General features: G+C 41.6%; 1 protein-coding gene across 1 annotated transcript in view; it reads right to left on the minus strand.

Annotated features, from left to right (window-relative positions):
* The window catches only part of creb3l1 (cAMP responsive element binding protein 3-like 1), a 252,888-nt gene that overhangs the window by 143,359 nt on the left and 85,683 nt on the right, over positions 1–23,846 (minus strand). Inside the window, 2 exon segments of the mRNA XM_034174091.1 lie at positions 19,055–19,097; positions 19,099–19,142. Coding sequence (XP_034029982.1) covers positions 19,055–19,097; positions 19,099–19,142 — 87 coding nt within the window.

Below are 23,846 nucleotides of genomic sequence, written 5' to 3' on the forward strand. Positions count from 1 at the left end.
CCATGTCATCTGCTGGTGTTGGTCCACTGTGTTTTTTGAGGTCCAAGGTCAACGCAGCCGTATACCAGGAAGTTGGAGAGCACTTCCTGGCCTCTACTGGTGGTTGGCTCTCACTGCGGTATTGTATCACTTCCTGTTCCAGAGCACAGCAGTGTTTTTCTGTATCTGTTAGCTGTTTAATCTGCGCAGTTAGATTGATCTAGTTATCTAGATTACGATTTGTTTCCCAGTGTAATCTTTACGTGCCTTAACTAAAGCACTCCTTCTGCTGAATCACCTCTAAATTATTTACACATTATTCACTTTGCGTGTTTTTAGGAATCCGCTAGCTTAGCGTAGCTACTAGCTCTTAGCCGATTTAGCATGGCGGCTTCTCCTGTCTCTCCCGCACTTTTCTGCTCTGGGTGTGAAATGTTTAGTTATTCCTCTGCCTCCTTTAGCAGTAATGGTACTTGTAATAAGTGTAGCTTATTCGTAGCTTTGGAGGCCAGGCTGGGCGAATTGGAGACTCGGCTCCGCACCGTGGAAAATTCTACAGCTAGTCAGGCCCCTGTAGTCGGTGCGGACCAAGGTAGCTTAGCCGCCGTTAGTTCCCCCCTGGCAGATCCCGAACAGCCGGGAAAGCAGGCCGACTGGGTGACTGTGAGGAGGAAGCGTAGCCCTAAACAGAAGCCCCGTGTACACCGCCAACCCGTTCACATCTCTAACCGTTTTTCCCCACTCGACGACACACCCGCCGAGGATCAAACTCTGGTTATTGGCGACTCTGTTTTGAGAAATGTGAAGTTAGCGACACCAGCAACCATAGTCAATTGTCTTCCGGGGGCCAGAGCAGGCGACATTGAAGGAAATTTGAAACTGCTGGCTAAGGCTAAGCGTAAATTTGGTAATATTGTAATTCACGTCGGCAGTAATGACACCCGGTTACGCCAATCGGAGGTCATTAAAATTACCATTAAATCGGTGTGTAACTTTGCAAAAACAATGTCGGACTCTGTAGTTTTCTCTGGGCCCCTCCCCAATCGGACCGGGAGTGACATGTTTAGCCGCATGTTCTCCTTGAATTGCTGGCTGTCTGAGTGGTGTCCAAAAAATGAGGTGGGCTTCATAGATAATTGGCAAAGCTTCTGGGGAAAACCTGGTCTTGTTAGGAGAGACGGCATCCATCCCACTTTGGATGGAGCAGCTCTCATTTCTAGAAATCTGGCCAATTTTCTTAAATCCTCCAAACCGTGACTATCCAGGGTTGGGACCAGGAAGCAGAGTTGTAGTCTTACACACCTCTCTGCAGCTTCTCTCCCCCTGCCATCCCCTCATTACCCCATCCCCGTAGAGACGGTGCCTGCTCCCAGACTACCAATAACCAGCAAAAATCTATTTAAGCATAAAAATTCAAAAAGAAAAAATAATATAGCACCTTCAACTGCACCACAGACTAAAACAGTTAAATGTGGTCTGTTAAACATTAGGTCTCTCTCTTCTAAGTCCCTGTTAGTAAATGATATAATAATTGATCAACATATTGATTTATTCTGCCTTACAGAAACCTGGTTACAGCAGGATGAATATGTTAGTTTAAATGAGTCAACACCCCCAAGTCACACTAACTGTCAGAATGCTCGTAGCACGGGCCGGGGCGGAGGATTAGCAGCAATCTTCCATTCCAGCTTATTAATTAATCAAAAACCCAGACAGAGCTTTAATTCATTTGAAAGCTTGTCTCTTAGTCTTGTCCATCCAAATTGGAAGTCCCAAAAACCAGTTTTATTTGTTATTATCTATCGTCCACCTGGTCGTTACTGTGAGTTTCTCTGTGAATTTTCAGACCTTTTGTCTGACTTAGTGCTTAGCTCAGATAAGATAATTATAGTGGGCGATTTTAACATCCACACAGATGCTGAGAATGACAGCCTCAACACTGCATTTAATCTATTATTAGACTCTATTGGCTTTGCTCAAAAGTAAATGAGTCCACCCACCACTTTAATCATATCTTAGATCTTGTTCTGACTTATGGTATGGAAATAGAAGACTTAACAGTATTCCCTGAAAACTCCCTTCTGTCTGATCATTTCTTAATAACATTTACATTTACTCTGATGGACTACCCAGCAGTGGGGAATAAGTTTCATTACACTAGAAGTCTTTCAGAAAGCACTGTAACTAGGTTTAAGGATATGATTCCTTCTTTATGTTCTCTAATGCCATATACCAACACAGTGCAGAGTAGCTACCTAAACTCTGTAAGGGAGATAGAGTATCTCGTCAATAGTTTTACATCCTCATTGAAGACAACTTTGGATGCTGTAGCTCCTCTGAAAAAGAGAGCTTTAAATCAGAAGTGTCTGACTCCATGGTATAACTCACAAACTCGTAGCTTAAAGCAGATAACCCGTAAGTTGGAGAGGAAATGGCGTCTCACTAATTTAGAAGATCTTCACTTAGCCTGGAAAAAGAGTCTGTTGCTCTATAAAAAAGCCCTCCGTAAAGCTAGGACATCTTTCTACTCATCACTAATTGAAGAAAATAAGAACCCCAGGTTTCTTTTCAGCACTGTAGCCAGGCTGACAAAGAGTCAGAGCTCTATTGAGCTGAGTATTCCATTAACTTTAACTAGTAATGACTTCATGACTTTCTTTGCTAACAAAATTTTAACTATTAGAGAAAAAATTACTCATAACCATCCCAAAAACGTATCGTTATCTTTGGCTGCTTTCAGTGATGCCGGTATTTGGTTAGACTCTTTCTCTCCGATTGTTCTGTCTGAGTTATTTTCATTAGTTACTTCATCCAAACCATCAACATGTTTATTAGACCCCATTCCTACCAGGCTGCTCAAGGAAGCCCTACCATTATTTAATGCTTCGATCTTAAATATGATCAATCTATCTTTGTTAGTTGGCTATGTACCACAGGCTTTTAAGGTGGCAGTAATTAAACCATTACTTAAAAAGCCATCACTTGACCCAGCTATCTTAGCTAATTATAGGCCAATCTCCAACCTTCCTTTTCTCTCAAAAATTCTTGAAAGGGTAGTTGTAAAACAGCTAACTGATCATCTGCAGAGGAATGGTCTATTTGAAGAGTTTCAGTCAGGTTTTAGAATTCATCATAGTACAGAAACAGCATTAGTGAAGGTTACAAATGATCTTCTTATGGCCTCGGACAGTGGACTCATCTCTGTGCTTGTTCTGTTAGACCTCAGTGCTGCTTTTGATACTGTTGACCATAAAATTTTATTACAGAGATTAGAGCATGCCATAGGTATTAAAGGCACTGCGCTTGCGGTGGTTTGAATCATATTTGTCTAATAGATTACAATTTGTTCATGTAAATGGGGAATCTTCTTCACAGACTAAAGTTAATTATGGAGTTCCACAAGGTTCTGTGCTAGGACCAATTTTATTCACTTTATACATGCTTCCCTTAGGCAGTATTATTAGACGGTATTGCTTAAATTTTCATTGTTACGCAGATGATACCCAGCTTTATCTATCCATGAAGCCAGAGGACACACACCAATTAGCTAAACTGCAGGATTGTCTTACAGACAAAGACATGGATGACCTCTAATTTCCTGCTTTTAAACTCAGATAAAACTGAAGTTATTGTACTTGGCCCCACAAATCTTAGAAACATGGTGTCTAACCAGATCCTTACTCTGGATGGCATTACCCTGACCTCTAGTAATACTGTGAGAAATCTTGGAGTCATTTTTGATCAGGATATGTCATTCAAAGCGCATATTAAACAAATATGTAGGACTGCTTTTTTGCATTTACGCAATATCTCTAAAATCAGAAAGGTCTTGTCTCAGAGCGATGCTGAAAAACTAATTCATGCATTTATTTCCTCTAGGCTGGACTATTGTAATTCATTATTATCAGGTTGTCCTAAAAGTTCCCTAAAAAGCCTTCAGTTAATTCAAAATGCTGCAGCTAGAGTACTGACGGGGACTAGAAGGAGAGAGCATATCTCACCCATATTGGCCTCTCTTCATTGGCTTCCTGTTAATTCTAGAATAGAATTTAAAATTCTTCTTCTTACTTATAAGGTTTTGAATAATCAGGTCCCATCTTATCTTAGGGACCTCATAGTACCATATCACCCCAATAGAGCGCTTCGCTCTCAGACTGCAGGCTTACTTGTAGTTCCTAGGGTTTGTAAGAGTAGAATGGGAGGCAGAGCCTTCAGCTTTCAGGCTCCTCTCCTGTGGAACCAGCTCCCAATTCAGATCAGGGAGACAGACACCCTCTCTACTTTTAAGATTAGGCTTAAAACTTTCCTTTTTGCTAAAGCTTATAGTTAGGGCTGGATCAGGTGACCCTGAACCATCCCTTAGTTATGCTGCTATTGACGTAGACTGCTGGGGGGTTCCCATGATGCACTGTTTCTTTCTCTTTTTGTTCTGTATGCACCACTCTGCATTTAATCATTAGTGATCGATCTCTGCTCCCCTCCACAGCATGTCTTTTTCCTGGTTCTCTCCCTCAGCCCCAACCAGTCCCAGCAGAAGACTGCCCCTCCCTGAGCCTGGTTCTGCTGGAGGTTTCTTCCTGTTAAAAGGGAGTTTTTCCTTCCCACTGTAGCCAAGTGCTTGCTCACAGGGGGTCGTTTTGACCGTTGGGGTTTTACATAATTATTGTATGGCCTTGCCTTACAATATAAAGTGCCTTGGGGCAACTGTTTGTTGTGATTTGGCGCTATATAAAAAAATTGATTGATTGAATTGATTGACTTCCTGCTGCTGACCAACTTTATGGAGATGCAGATTTCATTTTCCAACAGGACTTGGCACCTGCACACAGTGCCAAAGCTACCAGTACCTAGTTTAAGGACCATGGTATCCCTGTTCTTAATTGGCCAGCAAACTAGCCTGACCTTAACTCCATAGAAAATCTATGGGGTATTGTGAAGAGGAAGATGCGACACGCCAGACCCAACAATGCAGAAGAGTTGAAGGCCACAATCAGAGCAACCTGGGCTCTCATACCACCTGAGCAATGCCACAGACTGATCGACTCCATGCCATGCCGCATTGCTGCAGTAATTCAGGAAAAAGGAGCCCCAACTACTGTACGTATTGAGTGCTGTACATGCTCATACTTTTCATGTTCATACTTTTCAGTTGGCCAACATTTCTAAAAATCCTTTTTTGTATTGGTCTTAAGTAATATTCTAATTTTCTGAGATACTGAATTTGGGATTTTCATTAGTTGTCACTTATAATCATCAAAATGAAAAGAAATAAACACTTGAAATATATTAGTCTGTGTGTAATGATATACAAATAATGAATGTTTATGAGTTCAATGGTACAAATATTTCATGAAGTGAAAGATGCTTTCACTGAATTAAGTATTCGTTCCATTGAAAGAATGTAAAAACATTCATTATTTGTTTAATATAATGGCTAAAATAGATCCTTCTCATTTGCTAGTTTATTAATTTATAAACAACAGAAAAGGGACTTGCATTTTGGTGTTCCACTGCTGCTAAAGTCCAAATTGTGACATGTAGTCCAGTGATGTTGTGCATTGACTTCGGACTGTGTAGTTCCTCAGTCCAGCCAAAAATCACATAAGCGTTTCATGTGAACAGGTCTTCATGCATCCAGATGGCTTACAGCGGAGTGGATTTTGTGTGTTTGTGTAGCCCGTGTTGGGCTACTAAGCACCAGTAGAACACCAAAATTTAAGTGCCTTTTATGTTGTTTATAAATTAATAAACTATCAAATGATGAGGATCTATTTTAGCCGTTACATAAAATAAATAATGAATGTTTTTCATTTCAATGGAACGAATATTTAATTCGGTGAAAGACGGAATGTTCCATTCAACTCGGCTTCACCTTGTTAAAAGGAACATTCCATCTTTCACTTCAGGAAATATTTGTACCACTGAACTCAAACATTCATTATTTGTATAATATATCACATTAAATACCTACATCCATCAATATCAAAAAAATACTGTGATGATATTTTTTGCCATATGGCCCAGTCCAGGTGGTTGTACAACCTCAGAAGGAACCCAAGGCTCTTCTGGTTCAACAGTAATTCCACCACTCTAACATCAACACATCACCAAAATCTGAAACTGAAAACAACCCTCTTTGGGTGCATGTGCACACTCTCAGTTTTACTTTGGCTGAGGAATTGTCACTGGTGTTTCGTCATGTGCACCCACTAAACAGACACCGGAATTTTTCCTTTTTATGGTTCAGTAAATCTGACCACTCACTAAATGATGTGAAATGAGAACATGATGCAATGTGCATTTTGCCATAATCGTACATGCACAGAAATGCAAGCCCTGTTGCAAGGTGTGCGCAGCCCTGCATTTCGAACGGGCGTCTTGGTGAGATAAATGCAACATAGTGGTGCAAGCATGTTCAAATCCTCTGCACTGCCACTGATGGTGTAGTTTCTCTATTATGGTACACAGTAAATTTTGCAGAATAAAATATACTCTGCCAGGATAACATTTGGTTCCAGTCCAAATAGAGCTAAATATACTCTATCACAGTGCTAAATCAGTTCTATCACACGGTAAAATCAACTCTATCATGCTGTGAATGACTCTTATTGGAGTTGAAAAATGTGATTTACAAGACTGTAGAGCTGATTTCACTCTATAATAGAGTGTATTTAATTCTATTCGGACTGGGACCAAATGTTATTCTGGCAGAGTATATTTTTCCTGTGTACAGCATAACTTACATAGGTAACATTACACAGTGCAACATTACGCAGTGCATGTCGTGCGCAATTTCAGTTTTTGGTGATGTGTTCATGTAAGAGTGGTGGAATTACTTCTGAGCCAGAAAAGCCTTGAGTTTCTTCTGAAGTTGTAGAACCCCTTGAAAACAGTACACTGCAGGTCACATGCGTAATGCATGTTGCATGCATGTCGGTGTGCATGTTTACATATACACGCGCACACACACAAACACGTTTACCTCCAAGTAAAACAGAAGCAGGCAAAAATAAAAATACTGACACACTTATCTGTGGCCCATGTCCACCAGACTTCCATAAAAAAACTTTGTGTGAGCAGGAGACGTATGTTTCTGTTGTTAAGAACCTCCCAATTTGTTTTGTTTTAAACAAAGTAAAACCACATTTGTTTAAGGGACCAATTCAGCCACGGAAAAATGGGAAGTGCTGACTCATGTGCACCCTTCAGTTTGAAACAAACAAAATTCTGTGCTCAATAAAAATATTTCCACTTATGTTACTATAGACACTCAGACCTCTCACACAGCTGAGAAGCTAGAATAAGATCCAGGCTTTTTCATAACATCCTGTACTTGGTCATCAGAAGTGTATCTGTACATGGTGAAGAGAAACACTGACTTCTTTCAGCAGTGACATTTGTGTCTCTGGTCCTCAAGCTATGAGATGGAGATACGCCTGGCAAGAGCTTATGGAGTCATGAGGTCTCTGGACAAAGGTGTGTTTGGCGATGCGGATATCTTTGCAGGAGAACAAAGGCCCAAGTCTTCATTTGTTGACCCTGGGCGAAATCCTGTGTCGAAATACGAGGTAATCTGCTCCAATTGTCCACAGCAGCAGTTTACAGTTATGTGTCTCACAAGTATCACCACATCACTATAAAAAGCGTCAGTGAATGCAGCAGCAGATGCTGACACCAGTACTGTGTGCATATGGGATCATGGATGTAACTTCCAGAGGAGATTTAAAGGGGTCAATGAACATCCATCTATCCACCCATTTTCTTCCGCTTTATCCGGAGTCGGGTCGCGGGGGCAGCAGCTCAAGCAAAGCCGCCCAGACCTCCCGATCCACACACACCTCCCCCAGCTCCTCCGGGGGAACCCCAAGGTGTTCCCAAGCCAGCCGAGAGATGTAGTCCCTCCAGCATGTCCTGGGTCTTCCCCGGGGCCTCCTCCCAATGGGACGTGCCCGGAACACCTCTCCAGTGAGGTGTCCAGGGGGCATCCGGAAAACATGCCCGAGCCACCTCAACTGACTCCTTTCGACATGGAGGAGCAGCGGCTCGACTCCGAGCTCCTCCCGAGTGACCAATGAACAGTGAATGTTTAAACACAAACACACTGACTGCTACACTCACTTAATAACACAATCTGCACTGTATTTTAATTTCTTAGATTAAAGCCTGGCATCATCACAAAATGGAACTGCCCAAACCATATTCAAGCAGACATTATTTATTCAAGAGACACTGATGAAATAATAACACCATCTGTAATAATGACATCTGTACAAATAAAACAGACGGATGGTGTGTGTGGTCCAGGACCAGTATACAACAGATACTCCATACAGCCTATGTGCCAAACTCCAGCACAAGCACTGCAGAGATGGAATTCTTAGTGCACAAGCACTAAGATTAGATGGAACTCACACGTTGCATCTATTCTTAATTACAGTTTTACTTTCCTGTTCTGTTGTGTATTTTGGCTTGTACTGTGACGTCTTCCTTCATGCAAACTCCACAAGAATGTTTGTAACAAAGGTATTTCCAGTGTTCCAAAATTTCTGAAGCAGTGTAGTGCTTAAAAATAGCAATGTTTAATTTTCAGTAACAATAAAAAGTTCTCGTACAATCTCCACCTCTATGTTGGATCTATTCTTTATTACAGATTTACTTTATCACTCTATTATATATTGTGTCCCCTATTTGTCCACTGAGCACTCATGTTTCTATCTGAAATTCCTAACTTTACTCAGCTCCATTGATGTGGTGCATCAATATTCTCCAGGAACTATTCAGTTCCTCCTCCCAATATGCTGTTTTTAATTTGGTAAGTTACAAGATTGCATTGTGTGGTAGCGTCAGCCATGTGTCGTGTTTCTCTGCATGAAGCAGAGCGCTGCCCACGTTTCACCTGCAGCAGATAGATGGTTACTTTAGAGACGTGGAAATGGACCAGTTGTCTGCCTGAGTGATTACCATCCAGGACCAAAGGTAGCTCTGTGGTGTCATGGATGCAGCGAAACACAGCCCCAGTGCATAATCCCAGAATTGATAAGAGGACAGCATTTATTGATTTCGAGTAGTCATCTATACAAGCTGGCTGGGATGGACAAACTCATTCAGTCATTCATCTACATTTCTACTGTCCGAAATCTACATTGCTAGCAGTGCTGGAAAACTGAAGCAATGATTATTGTTGTCAGACTTCTGTAATGCTGCCAAACTGCCACCCATGAAGGGACAGGAGGGGGCGCCCCATGGAACAAGGCAGACAAGTGAAACAGTAAGCACTATACACATCACTGTACCTCTTGTGTTAAGTTGTTGCTCTGGTCTAAGGGCATGCACAATCTTTGTGCACCACTGTCTGGGAGGGGCGAGGGGGGAAAAAAAATCCAACCTGTGACATGCACAGTGGTGCTAATGTGATTATATAAATAGAAACTGCCTGACATAACTTGGGTTGTGATATAATACGCAGCTATCTAGCAGCCTTCTGCATATGATTATCAAGATTTTCATGAGCCAAAAGGAAAGAAAAATCTTTTCAGGGCATGTGAGGATGTGCTGCTGAGGAAGCATTGTTTGAACATCTGTGTGAAAGTGATAAATCAGTACAAATCCCAGAAGACACAAACCTCATATGTTCAGCTACGTAGCTCAAGTTTGAAAACACACACCACCACCACCAACAAAAAATAGTTTACAAACTCAACTTGCTGCAGACAGGCAACATGCTTAATTAAGTTCATATCTGTGGCTGCTTCCTCATTTCACTGTTTCTTTATTTTTACATCCTTAATTAAGGCTTTAAAACCAGAAATCACTTCCCCTGATGAGAAAGAAGAGTTTGCTTACGTTGTATTCATGTGTCGGAATGCCCTGGGTGTTCTGCATGAAATTCTGCCTGAAGATGGGGTCGGCCGATGCACAAACATGGCCAATATTCCGATCGTCAGAACGCCCATTTCAATTATTATCTGATTCAATTATCTGATTTTATCACAAATAAAAAATAAACTCACCCGTTTATGTCCTGTAGAAATCCAGGACCCTCTTTGATGGGGGATTTTCAAGATCCGCCGCCATCTTGAAATTGAGACTTCCAGTTAGGGAGCCTCTTGCTTGGATGTTTGGCATCATTAGAAACACCTGCTCAGCTGTCAGATTTCCAGGGAGTGAAATGGCTACTGGAGGCGAATTCCACGCCATATCGGAAAGTAATTTTGTTGTCATTGTTGTTAACCCACAAGGAATGAGAAGGAGTGCTGCAGTGGTGTGAATATCGATCTAAAGCCCCGGTCACATGGCACTAATGAAGGACATTGAAGCTAAAACGAAATAAGAAATCTGAACTTGCGTCAACTTTCAGAGACATCATTTAATCCTTGTCCAGCTTCGTTCCTGTACAAATCCCGATGACGACTTCAAGTCGTCTGTATTCTGTTTTGCTTTCTGTCTTGACGTTTCCTCATCGTTTGTGTAAGTACCGTATCGTATCGTCAGTGTTCCATTTGACGTTGTTCAACTTCTTTCAACCTCCCAAGTCCGACGTCTTGCATGAACATTGTACACACACACACACACACACGGCTGTGCGCACGGCCATCTTTGGCACACAGCCCACAAATCAAATGGCTGTGTGCCACAGGCACAGCCATTTGTGTGTGTGTACAATGTTCGTCCAAGACGTTGGACGAAGTTGGATGGAACGCTGACGGTACGGGAATTACGAAAACGATGAGGAACCATCAAGACAGAAAGCAAAATGGAATACCGACAAATTGAAGTTGTCATCGAGATTCGTACAGGAACGAAGCTGGACAACAGTGAAATGATGTCTCTGAAAGTCAACGTAAGTCCAGATGTATTGTTTCGTTTTGGCTTCAGCATCCTTGGTTAGTGCCGTGTAACCGGGGCTTCGTTGCTAGGAAATATACCAACATTCTGGGCACAATGAACATCTTTTCACTATCATTTGATTTCTTTGTGTGACCGACATTGTTATTCAAGCATTCAAAAGGCTATTCCTACCGTCACACAACTCCAATCACACACAAGAAAATTTCTTGACAGTTCTTGTTATTGAAATAAATGAAAGAAAGAAAGAAAAGTAAATCAAGCATCTGAGTCTGACGTAATAAACAATACAACTTAGTAAATGTCTATGGGGTGAGCACTTTTATAGGCACCGTAATTCTACAATCTAAGTCCAGAGTTAAATACAGCAGGTCCTTGGAGGATAACCAAACCACCACGAGAACTGTATAAAGTTTTCAAGTTTGTTGGAGCAAATAGTTTCAAGTTATGTAAATATACACATACAAACATCCACAAAGGGTAATACAACATTCCTCCATAAAACTAAATGAATGTCATTTTTAAAATGACATACTGTTACAGGAGATGCATAATGTTCCATTTGTGAAGTGGATATAGATATTCTACAGTATCAAATATACTACAGGATAGAAGTGTAAATGATGGCAGCACATCACAAACAAAGGAACAAGCATACTGGCAATAATGTATTATCAAATCAATAGGATGATATGCTAATGCAATACTGGGGTTCTGAAAACTTTATAGACAAATCAAATTTATATGATTTGATGTAAGTGATTCTATGAGACTAACGATTTGTTTCTACAAGCAATCTGACTTCATTTCATTCTCTCCTAAAAATCAATATGCAATTAAATTAACACTTTTTGTGCCAACTTGTATATAGTCTAAAAGCAAAATTTAAGTATCAGTTAGTTACGAAGCTCCCCCTACAGCTTTAGAGTACTTATGTCACAAAACCGTCATTAAAAACCAAGCAGCAACACTTGAACCTGAATGCTGGCTCTAATGTGGAAGTAATTTTTCTTGAAGTTTCTTGAGTGACCGCTTGAAGCTGGCTCCAAAACAGAGCACTTTCCCACAGAACTCAGTGTTAAAATGTCCAACTTTAGAGCAGAAATAAACATGTTTACAGGCTGGTACAAAAAATGGTATTGGGCTCTGTAGATAATTTCTATCTCCATGACAACTGTACTAACATCTAAGACATTTTAAGTCAAAGTTCTGTATAATTGTGGGCGTGGTTGCTTTAAGTGACAGCGGCTGAGTTCAGTGGTAACTCCTATCGTAGCCTCCGACTGTAACTGAGTCCGCTGGCAGTGGCCAGTTGCTGTTGTGTCTGGAGTATTTTCTTACAAACTCCTGGAATAATACGGCTTATTGTGTTGTGAAATGTCCTACGGATAATCTAAAACGTCCCTGTTGCAATACTGACGCTGAGTGAAACTCTGGTGTTATTTGGTGTTGTGTGATAATGGTGTTAGTACTTTTAGCAGCTGTCAGTAGGTCCACTTAATGCACAATCATTAAGGAAATACACGGCGCATAACGTTTGCCATCTACAACAAATTAATGTGTTATAAGAACCATTGCGCAGTCTCACAACATATAATTAATAAACACCCGAACTGAGGTTAGCGTGTTAGCTGGCGGTTCGGGCTCAGAGGGGGGCATTTTCAGGCTTGTTTCATCACACAAGGAGTCACCCATCATGAATCAGTGTAGACAGGGCTTTCAACATGGAGATGCCCAGGAAAAGGTGTCATTTTGGCTATTCCAGGTCTCTATAGCAACCAGTGGACAAACCAGGCTTTGTGCAGTATTCTTCCATAACTGACAGCTGCGCACATAGCTTTGTTTGTCCCAATAGCCACCGACCGCCACGCATGCGTACTTGTAATGCTGAAGTGGCTTATTCTCTAGTAGTCATCTGGTAAACACGTACACACACTTACAGCCAGGTCCGTAAGTTGTAACAGTAACTGTTTAAACAAATCAAGCTGTGTTTGTAGTTGTAATTGAATGACTGAATGAATCATTCAATCAATCAATCAATCAATTTATTTATCCGGCACACAGCTGAGCAACAACAAAGGCAATAACAAAACATAAAAGAAACAATGTACAAAAAACCCGTGTGGCCGAAAGAAAACAGGCCGAAAATTCAAGGGGTTTAGCTAAAATATTAGCAAATACCCCGCCCCCCGTCCCCATTCTAACCCATAAGAGTAGTAGATGTACTCAGATGATTCAGAACACGGCAACTGGAGTTTGAAGTAGAACAAGGAAATTCAATCACATTACCCCCCTGTTTAGGCATCACTCCAGTGACTTCCCATAGCTTCAAGAACAAACTAAGATTTTGTTGATGATATATAAAATAATGCATAGGTTCACGCCTGCTTACCTTACTGAGCATCTTAAGCCTTGTGCACCGTTGCCTGACCTGCAATCTCATACTGTAAGTGTAATGCTCATTTGTTGTGCTCATTTTATCTATATTTGTAGCTATACTCTAAAAACTTTCAAATACGTACAAAACTGAGCAGTACCACCAGATATCGTGGGGGCAGTGTAGCCAAAGTTCAAGCAACACACAACCACATGCCAAAGGACATGACGACGGGACAAGGCAGTTAATGGATTATTTTTAGTTCATGGCTAAAAAGTTCTACTTCTTGTGAAGTATTTAATGGCCTCACAGACCACCGCTGTCTACACTGCTGCCATTTGTTTCTTTTGCAATAGATATATTATTATGACTTCTTTGATCATCGACCTGCCTGATGTTCTCAGATTCTTTCAACACTGCCCATGGTGCCCTCAAGTGCCCTCAGCCCCAACCAGTCCCAGCAGAAGACTGCCCCTCCCTGAGCCTGGTTCTGCTGGAGGTTTCTTCCTGTTAAAAGGGAGTTTTTCCTTCCCACTGTAGCCAAGTGCTTGCTCACAGGGGGTCGTTTTGACCGTTGGGGTTTTACATCATTATTGTATGGCCTTGCCTTACAATATAAAGCGCCTTGGGGCAACTGTTTGTTGTGATTTGGCGCTATATAAAAAAAAATTGATTGATTGATTGATTGAATATCTGTGCCAGTGTAAAGGGTGCATGGACATATTTGGGCAGTGATAGGTATAAAATGTGGAAATAGAGCATAAATGAGCCTTTAGCCTGTGTTCTGAAGCTGACAAAGAAGTTAGCAAGCTGTAGAACAGAATAAATAGAATAGCACAATAGAATAGTCTTTATTGTTTTTGGGGGGGGGGGGGCAGTAACAACAAAATTGGGGGTGCCGCAGGGCTACTGTACACCACAAAAAAGGAAAAACAAGACATACATACATACATACATACACATATATACACATACATACATACATACACATATATACACACATATATATACACATACACAACAAAAATATAAACGCAACACTTTTGGTTTTGCTACCATTTTGTATGAGATGAACTCAAAGATCTAAAACTTTTTCCACATACACAATATCACCATTTCCCTCAAATATTGTTCACAAACCAGTCTAAATCTGTGATAGTGAGCACTTCTCCTTTGCTGAGATAATCCATCCCACCTCACAGGTGTGCCATATCAAGATGCTGATTAGACACCATGATTAGTGCACAGGTGTGCCTTAGACTGCCCACAATAAAAGGCCACTCTGAAAGGTGCAGTTTTATCACACAGCACAATGCCACAGATGTCGCAAGATTTGAGGGAGCGTGCAATTGGCATGCTGACAGCAGGAACGTCAACCAGAGCTGTTGCTCGTGTATTGAATGTTCATTTCTCTACCATAAGCCGTCTCCAAAGGCGTTTCAGAGAATTTGGCAGTACATCCAACCAGCCTCACAACCGCAGACCACGTGTAACCACACCAGCCCAGGACCTCCACATCCAGCATGTTCACCTCCAAGATCGTCTGAGACCAGCCACTCGGACAGCTGCTGAAACAATCGGTTTGCATAACCAAAGAATTTCTGCACAAACTGTCAGAAACCATCTCAGGGAAGCTCATCTGCATGCTCGTCATCCTCATCGGGGTCTCGACCTGACTCCAGTTCGTCGTCGTAACCGACTTGAGTGGGCAAATGCTCACATTCGCTGGCGTTTGGCACGTTGGAGAGGTGTTCTCTTCACGGATGAATCCCAGTTCACACTGTCCAGGGCAGATGGCAGACAGTGTGTGTGGCGTCGTGTGGGTGACCGGTTTTCTGATGTCAATGTTGTGGATCGAGTGGCCCATGGTGGCGGTGGGGTTATGATATGGGCAGGCATCTGTTATGGACGAAGAACACAGGTGCATTTTATTGATGGCATTTTGAATGCACAGATACCGTGACGAGATCCTGAGGCCCACTGTTGTGCCATACATCCAAGAACATCACCATGTTGCAGCAGGATAATGCACGGCCCCATGTTGCAAGGATCTGTACACAATTCTTGGAAGCTGAAAATGTCCCAGTTCTTGCATGGCCGGCATACTCACCGGACATGTCACCCATTGAGCATGTTTGGGATGCTCTGGACCGGCGTATACGACAGCGTGTACCAGTTCCTGCCAATATCCAGCAACTTCGCACAGCCATTGAAGAGGTGTGGACCAACATTCCACAGGCCACAATTGACAACCTGATCATGCGAAGGAGATGTGTTGCACTGCATGAGGCAAATGGTGGTCACACCAGATACTGACTGGTATCCCCCCCAATAAAACAAAACTGCACCTTTCAGAGTGGCCTTTTATTGTGGACAGTCTAAGGCACACCTGTGCACTAATCATGGTGTCTAATCAGCATCTTGGTATGGCACACCTGTGAGGTGGGATGGATTATCTCAGCAAAGGAGAAGTGCTCACTATCACAGATTTAGACTGGTTTGTGAACAATATTTGAGGGAAATGGTGATATTGTGTATGTGGAAAATTTTTAGATCTTTGAATTCATCTCATACAAAATGGGAGCAAAACCAAAGTATTGCGTTTATATTTTTGTTGAGTATATACATATATACACACACACACACACACACAGACACACGAGGTCTGTCCAAAAAGTATCGGACCTTTTCATTTTTTGCAAAAACCATATGGATTTGAATCACGTGTGATTGCATCAGCCAAGCTTGAACCTTCGTGCGCATGCGTGAGTTTTTTCACGCCTGTCGGTTGCGTCATTCACCTGTGAGCAGGCTTTGTGTGAGCAGTGGTCCACCCCTCTCATCGGATTTTTATTGTGAATAAATGTCTTAACGATTTGAAGATTTCAAATTTTTCCAGAAACTGTGAGAGACCTGACACCATTCGGAAAATTTAGAGGGCTTTCAGCAATGATTTTATGGGGATTACACAGATTAAGGAGTGCTCCAGCCGGTTTAAAGACTCCGAGCGCCGGTCGACAGGCTCAAACCCCGCTCAAACAACCAGATCATTTCCAACATGAAGGCTTTGTTGATCCGGGACGTCGTCTAACTTTCGCAAAAAAGGCAGAAGGCGTGGACATCAGCACTTTTTCAGCACATTCTACTGTTACAGGAGTTTTTTTCATGGAAAGAGAAGCGGAGGATTGCGCCACCATGCCGCTCATGGCACGGGACAAAACCACCTCTGTGTTGGTCTCACAGGACGGCTTTCAGACGGTTTCCGGTTGCTTTTCAGTCGTGTGAGTATCCGAGAAATTGAGCATGAGCTGGACATGCCCCAACATGTCCTGTGAGGCTTCATCACGGCGATGCTTTGCCGCGACGCGTGGAGTTCCTCCGCACGTCTGTCTCAATGTGCCAAAAAAGTGCTGATGTCCACGTCTTCCGCAATTCCTGCGCTAGTCAGACGACATACCAGATCAAGACAGCGTCCAGTTTAGAAATGAACGGCACATTCCACTGTTACAGGAGTTTTTGTCATGGAAAGAGGAGCGGAGGAACTCCGCGCGTCGCAGCAGAGCCGCATGGCGCAAAGCACCGCTGTGATGAAGCCTCACAGGACATGTTGGGGCATGTCCAGCTCATGCTCAATTTCTCGGATACTCACACGACTGAAAAGCAACCGTAGCCGTCTGAAAGCCACCTGAAAGCCGTCCTGTGAGACCAACACGGAGGTGGTTTTGTCCCGCGCCATGAGCGGCATGGTGGCGCAATCCTCCGCTTCTCTTTCCATGAAAAAAAAAACTGGAGGTCCAGCTGGAGGTCTCTCACAGTTTCTGGAAAAATTTGATGCAGCAAAGCTCCAAATCGTTCAGACATTTATTCACAATAAAAATCTGACGAGAGGGGTGGACCACTGCTCACACAAAGCCTGCTCACAGGTGAATGACGCAACCGACAGGCGTGAAAAAACTCGCATGCGCACAAAGGTTCAAGCTTGGTTGATGCAATCACACGTGATTCAAATCCATATAGTTTTGGCAAAAAATAAAAAGGTCCGATACTTTTTGGACAGACCTCATATACACACACACACATATAGTAGGTCCCTGGGTGAGTGTGTGTGTGTGTGTGTGTGTGTGTGTGTGTGTGTGTGTGTGTGTGTTTGCAGTACGTATGGCCCAGGACAGGTCAAACAGGGTGCGCGCAGGGTGTGTGGGGTCTCCTGTGATGGCCTGTGGAGCCTTTGCTTACTGTGCTATTATGTTGTGGAATAAAGTACCTGTTTACATTTGACATTCAATTCCAATGAATCTGTCAAATCAAATCCATAACACTGTGACCACCTACCTCATATTTTGAAAGTTCCCCTTTTGCCACCAAAACAGCTCTGATCCATCAAGACACAGACTCTGTTCGACCTTTGAATGTGTGCTATGGTATCTGACACTAAGGTGTAAGGCCCTTTAATACCTGTAAGACCGGAGGTGGTGCCCCCCCATAGATCCTACTTGTTTGTCAAGCACATACTATATGACCCTGTCAATGGTTTACAGTTTTTCCTTCCTTGGCTAACTTTTGGTCCACGGAAGAGATGGAGCAGCAGTTTTTGTAGATGGTCTGGTTCAGATGTCTAGTCTTCACAACTTGACCCTTGCCAAAGTCACTCAAATATTTATGTGTCCCATTTTTCCTACTTCCAACACACATTTGAGGACAAGATGTGAACGTGCTGCCTCATACGTCTCAACCCCTGACAGCTGCCACTGTTAACAAGATAATCAGCATTATTCACTTCATCTGCCAGTGGTCACAGTGTTGTGGCTGATCAGTGCAGCTCAATAACCTTTTATTTTACTAGTTTCTATAATTAAGCTGATGTTTATTGATGTGAAGCTTTGTTTGTTTGCTTTCAGTGACTTGTAACTTGAATTCTTGTTAAGCACTTTGATGTTCTTGGAAAACGTGACATAAATTAAATTATTAACAGTTGTTTGGCTGATATGGCCACCACAGAAACAGTGTGCTACAGCTATGAGTAACTTCACAGGGTGAACTAATGATCGGAATTTGGTTTTAGGGCTTAACTTAAATTAAATAAGGACTGGGACTACTGTTCCTGTTGTCAATGTGATACCACTGACAACTGTTAATGCAAATAAAGCATATTTAATTAAATGAAGAGAGACAGTGACTGAGAGGGAAAGATGGAGACAGAGAGGAAAGATGAGAATGACAAAGAAAAATAACCTGACAATGGAGAGAATGAGACTTTCCTCTTCAGCTAAAGCTGCAGACTGAAAACCATATGCTTGTCAGAGAGAGCGAGAGAAAGAGCACGTGTGTATGTGTGTGAGCAAGAGTGTGTGCGTTAGGTGGGCAGGGCTTAGCTGGAGGAAAATCAGACTGGGTTTGTGCAGCTCAGAGAGCAGGATCCCCAGGACAAATGGAGAACGTAAAATCAGGCAGACATGCACAGTGAGAAAGACAGGTACAAAGACAGACGAGATCATGATGAGACCAGGAGAGAGAGCGAGAGAGAGAGAGCGAGAGCGAGAGCGAGAGCGAGAGAGAGAGAGAGAGGAAAGGTAGGAGGATCACAGTGATCAGCCGACTGCCAAATCTCCTGCTTTAGGGCACATGGAGAACAGACCACTGACTGTGCCCTTTGCAACACAGATTACAACGGCAGCAGGTCGGGTCATCGTCTCGCTCAAAAAAATACTAAACCACACAGAGGAGAACGCTGAGAGAAGGAGCAGCATCACATGAGAGAGACCAGCTAATGAAAAAGAAACAGTAATGCTTTGGGTGACAGCACGTCGAGGAAATTAAGTGCCAGAAGTCATTTTAATGAAAAGAATGATTTACCAGAGTCTTGGTCCATTTTGACAGACAGGGCAGGGCTTTGGGGGGGCAGAATCTTCACTCAAAGAGTAGCTGTGCTCTGCTTGAATATCTGTGAGATTAAAACATTAACGATTTTACGATCTGTCAAAGTTACTGTTGGAGACTAAAACATGTCAGGCAATGCTTTTGAGCTTCCCAAGAATCATACCTCGCCATATTAAATATTGATAAAGATTTGATAATTGATTATTCATTTATCACGGGAAAGTAAAAAAATGTGTGACTGACTGCAGTCACTAAATGGAAGATCTTTCTTCTTCCGTTTCATATCATGAAAATTTGTACCTTTCTAGTTACACAGAAAAATAATTTGAAGACATCACCTTGTGTTATGGGCATTCAAATGTGCATTTTTCATAATTTTCTGACATTTTATGTACTAAATAATATGGTGTGTGTGTGTGTGTGTGTGTGTGTGTGTGTGTGTGTGTGTGTGTGTGTGTGTGTGTTGTCAGAGATGCCAAAACCAGGAAGAGAGCACCATGTGATCAGATCTAAAACTGGTTAAGAAGAAGTGGATTCAGTTCAGTTCATATAAACCTTGTCGTTGTCATCATCTTCCCAGGTTTGCCTGTATCTTGACAGTGAACCAGGTCACACAAAAGTAGATGAACTGAAAATGAAACTCATCAGTGCTTGCAGCTTTGGACTTAAACAAGTTATGCAAGAACTTCTTTTTGAAACTGTGAAAAATTGTTCAGGGGGAACCTTCTGCAAATGTTTCACTTCACGTATTTAAAATAATTTTGTCAACAACAACAAAAAAAATAAGGACATTAGGAATGAAATATCCTGTCCATCTTCCAACACATCTGCTGATAATGTATTAAAATTACATTGGGAATCTGCAAAGGTTGGTTCTTACCACTTTTGACATGATCACTCTTGAAGCACTGTCTGCAACTGTGAAAGCTGCTAAAACTACTCACTGCCTGAACTCATACTTTTTAAAAATTACAGCACATGACTATATTAAAGAATGGCTCTTTTAATTTCCAAGGTAAATCCGGATGTCAAACTGAATAATACATTAGTACCTTAAATATATAGATAGAAAAAAAAAAACTATATATTTACATAAGTTCTCATAATAAATAAAACCTACCCTGTTTACAATAATTTCACATGAAATGGGTTTATAATAAACATTATGTTCAATGGTAAAAACCACAGGTGAGCTGACGACTTACATCTTGAAACTGAAAATTCAATGTTTGTTCTTGGATTTTATAAAAAATGTTTCTACATTTCCTGAAAGCAACATCATGTGAGGACTGATTGCTCTGCTGTCACTCTCAATTCCATGCCCCTCTCAATCGAAGCCACGCCCTCTCATGCCAGAACGGGGCCAAAAGTTTGAAACTGAAAAAATAAGATCTGAAAGTGAAAAAAGATCTCAAGGTGAGATTTGCAGATGTTGGCGACCCTCCTGTCCTGTGCGCCAGTAGCATTTCTTGTATATTCGTCTGTGAATTGTTCTGTAATTTATGTTTGTAGCATGGCCCAAGCAGAGGATCACCCCTTTGAGTCTGGTCTGCTTGAGATTTCTTCCTCAGAGGGAGTTTTTCCTTACCACTGTTGCTCTGGGGGTTGGTAAGGTTAGACCTTACTGTGTGAGCGCTTTGAGGCATCTCTGTTGTGATTTGGCACTATATAAATGAAAATAAATTGAAATTGAAAAAAAAAATATATATGAATAAAAATAAATTTGATCAAAATAATTACAGAGCTGAATGAAAAATTTAAACTGAAAAATATATCTTACACTTATTTTTATTTTGATAATACTTTTTAAATGATTAAAAAATTCAAGAACAAACATTGAATTTCCAGTTTCAAAATTAATTTTTTCAATCTTTTTTTATTTTCAGATTACAAACATTTGGCCTGGATTTAGCTCCATAAATATCCACTTGGTGCAAATCACAAACATGCAAGTAGGGTGAAGTAAAAACAAAAAAAAAAACCCTGAAACAGTCAATGGACTGCGAGCCGGGAAAGGGTGTGGAAAGAATGTCCCCTACCACAGGTGGGGGTCTGGGAGGGCCTCCCTTGGGAAATTTATTTGAAAAATGGAGGTGAAGGTATCAAATGACTGCATTTTGACACAATCTTAGGGATGAACAGAACAAACAAAGTCTATATTTGATCGCAAACATTTTTGTAGTTTTACAAATTTACACAGAATGAGGGTCTTGGTAGCAGGGGTGTCAAAAAGGGGAGAATAACGAGAAGGATTCTAGGGGCTCAAGATTGACAGGGGCCCAGAGAGGCCCCAAATACAATTGTAATACTGACAAAATAAAATGACACTCAGTAATAAACTTACAATCATACATATATTTTATTTACAATGTATTGGTAAGACTAAGTTTATTTGGAAACATTTCTTAACATCCCCCCAACCACATTTATGCACAATGTTTCAGTCCACCTGCTGCATCAGACAGCTGCAGAGCCAAAAGGTGCACTGACACTTGCACGCATTTTGGCTCCACACTTTTGTGGAATTCGTCATGACAATGCCACCCGCTGTGTTCCCAGCTGAATGCCGCGCTTTGTGCACTGGACGCCGCATATATAAAATAATTCATTCTCAGCAGATTAATCAATTTCTCTCAGTTTGGCTGTTGAAAATACCTCTAACTGCTTCCAGAATCACAGGACTGTTTCAGCTGGAGCAGTTTTTCTCTCTCCTTCCTGCGCTTCATGAGGTGGAGAACGTATTTGGAACTGTCTAAAATATCATTATTTGTAATGTTTACATTGTAATAAGTTGGTAAAACAGTTGCATGTTCATTCCTTCTTATGAGCAGCTGTAAAAGTACGTTATTATGGATTTAACATCTCGTTCTAATCGTTCAGATGAGCTCTGCTCTGATGCGGTGCGCTGACTCAATTACTCGCAGTTTTTTTTTAATTGTTTGCGCAATGTTCACCTGAAGTTCACACAATTAATGCATGACAGAGATTTTGAACATTTCAAAATTTTGTTTGCGCACTTGCACGAAGCCACACACAGTTTACAATGGTTGACAACGGTTTGTGACAAGTTTACTCTCCTGCATGGTAGAGTGTGTGCAAGTGCGTGGATCAAAGTCATACACGTGTCAAGGCAGCTTAATTCTTAACAGGCAGTGCTTAGTTTAAACAGTGAAAGGACGCAGAGATGGAAAAAAAAAAAAATCTAGAAAAGGCTCAATATCAACTTTTAAATGAGAGCATAAGGCAAAGCTGACCTGTGTCACAAACTAACATCCCTTCTGCCTGCTGGAAAATTTGGAGAAAGTCAGATTTTAATCAAGAAGGCATAACCAGCGCAACACACCAAAACTAAGGAGAGACAGACTTGCAAATCCCTCTCACTGCAGTCCCGTGTCAACAACAGCAAGGGACAAGAGGCATTTACTTGGAGACAAATAATGTATATCCACATACAGTGGTGGGCACAGATAACCAAAAAATTAACGTCGATAACAGATAATCAGATATCTGAAAAGTTATCTTTGATAAGATAAACCGATGAACCACCCAAAGTGTATCGGAAGTTACAGATAACCGATAAATTCCAGTATTGTCTCTGATACATTTGCAACTGCTAACAAGCTGAATTTGAGTTTTAACACCACGATCGCTTTTGGAAGCATAAAAAGCGACATAAGACCCAAATAATGAGTCAGCACTTCTATGTTTGAACATGCTGCCCCCTTTTGGAAGCTACACAGCTACAGCACCCTGAGAGCAATTCAATCAATTCAATCAATCAATTTTTTTATATAGCGCCAAATCACAACAAACAGTTGCCCCAAGGCGCTTTATATTGTAAGGGCAAGGCCATACAATAATTATGTAAAACCCCAACGGTCAAAACGACCCCCTGTGAGCAAGCACTTGGCTACAGTGGGAAGGAAAACTCCCTTTTAACAGGAAGAAACCTCCAGCAGAACCAGGCTCAGGGAGGGGCAGTCTTCTGCTGGGACTGGTTGGGGCTGAGGGAGAGAACCAAGAAAAAGACATGCTGTGGAGGGGAGCAGAGATCGATCACTAATGATTAAATGCAGAGTGGTGCATACAGAGCAAAAAGAGAAAGAAACAGTGCATCATGGGAACCCCCCAGCAGTCTACGTCTATAGCAGCATAACTAAGGGATGGTTCAGGGTCACCTGATCCAGCCCTAACTATAAGCTTTAGCAAAAAGGAAAGTTTTAAGCCTAATCTTAAAAGTAGAGAGGGTGTCTGTCTCCCTGATCTGAATTGGGAGCTGGTTCCACAGGAGAGGAGCCTGAAAGCTGAAGGCTCTGCCTCCCATTCTACTCTTACAAACCCTAGGAACTACAAGTAAGCCTGCAGTCTGAGAGCGAAGTGCTCTATTGGTGTGATATGGTACTACGAGGTCCCTAAGATAAGATGGGACCTGATTATTCAAAACCTTATAAGTAAGAAGAAGAATTTTAAATTCTATTCTAGAATTAACAGGAAGCCAATGAAGAGAGGCCAATATGGGTGAGATATGCTCTCTCCTTCTAGTCCCCGTCAGTACTCTAGCTGCAGCATTTTGAATTAACTGAAGGCTTTTTAGGGAACTTTTAGGACAACCTGATAATAATGAATTACAATAGTCCAGCCTAGAGGAAATAAATGCATGAATTAGTTTTTCAGCATCACTCTGAGACAAGACCTTTCTGATTTTAGAGATATTGCGTAATGCAAAAAAGCAGTCCTACATATTTGTTTAATATGCGCTTTGAATGAC

Source organism: Thalassophryne amazonica, chromosome 1, assembly GCF_902500255.1.
Source record: "Thalassophryne amazonica chromosome 1, fThaAma1.1, whole genome shotgun sequence".
Lineage (NCBI taxonomy): Eukaryota > Metazoa > Chordata > Actinopteri > Batrachoidiformes > Batrachoididae > Thalassophryne > Thalassophryne amazonica.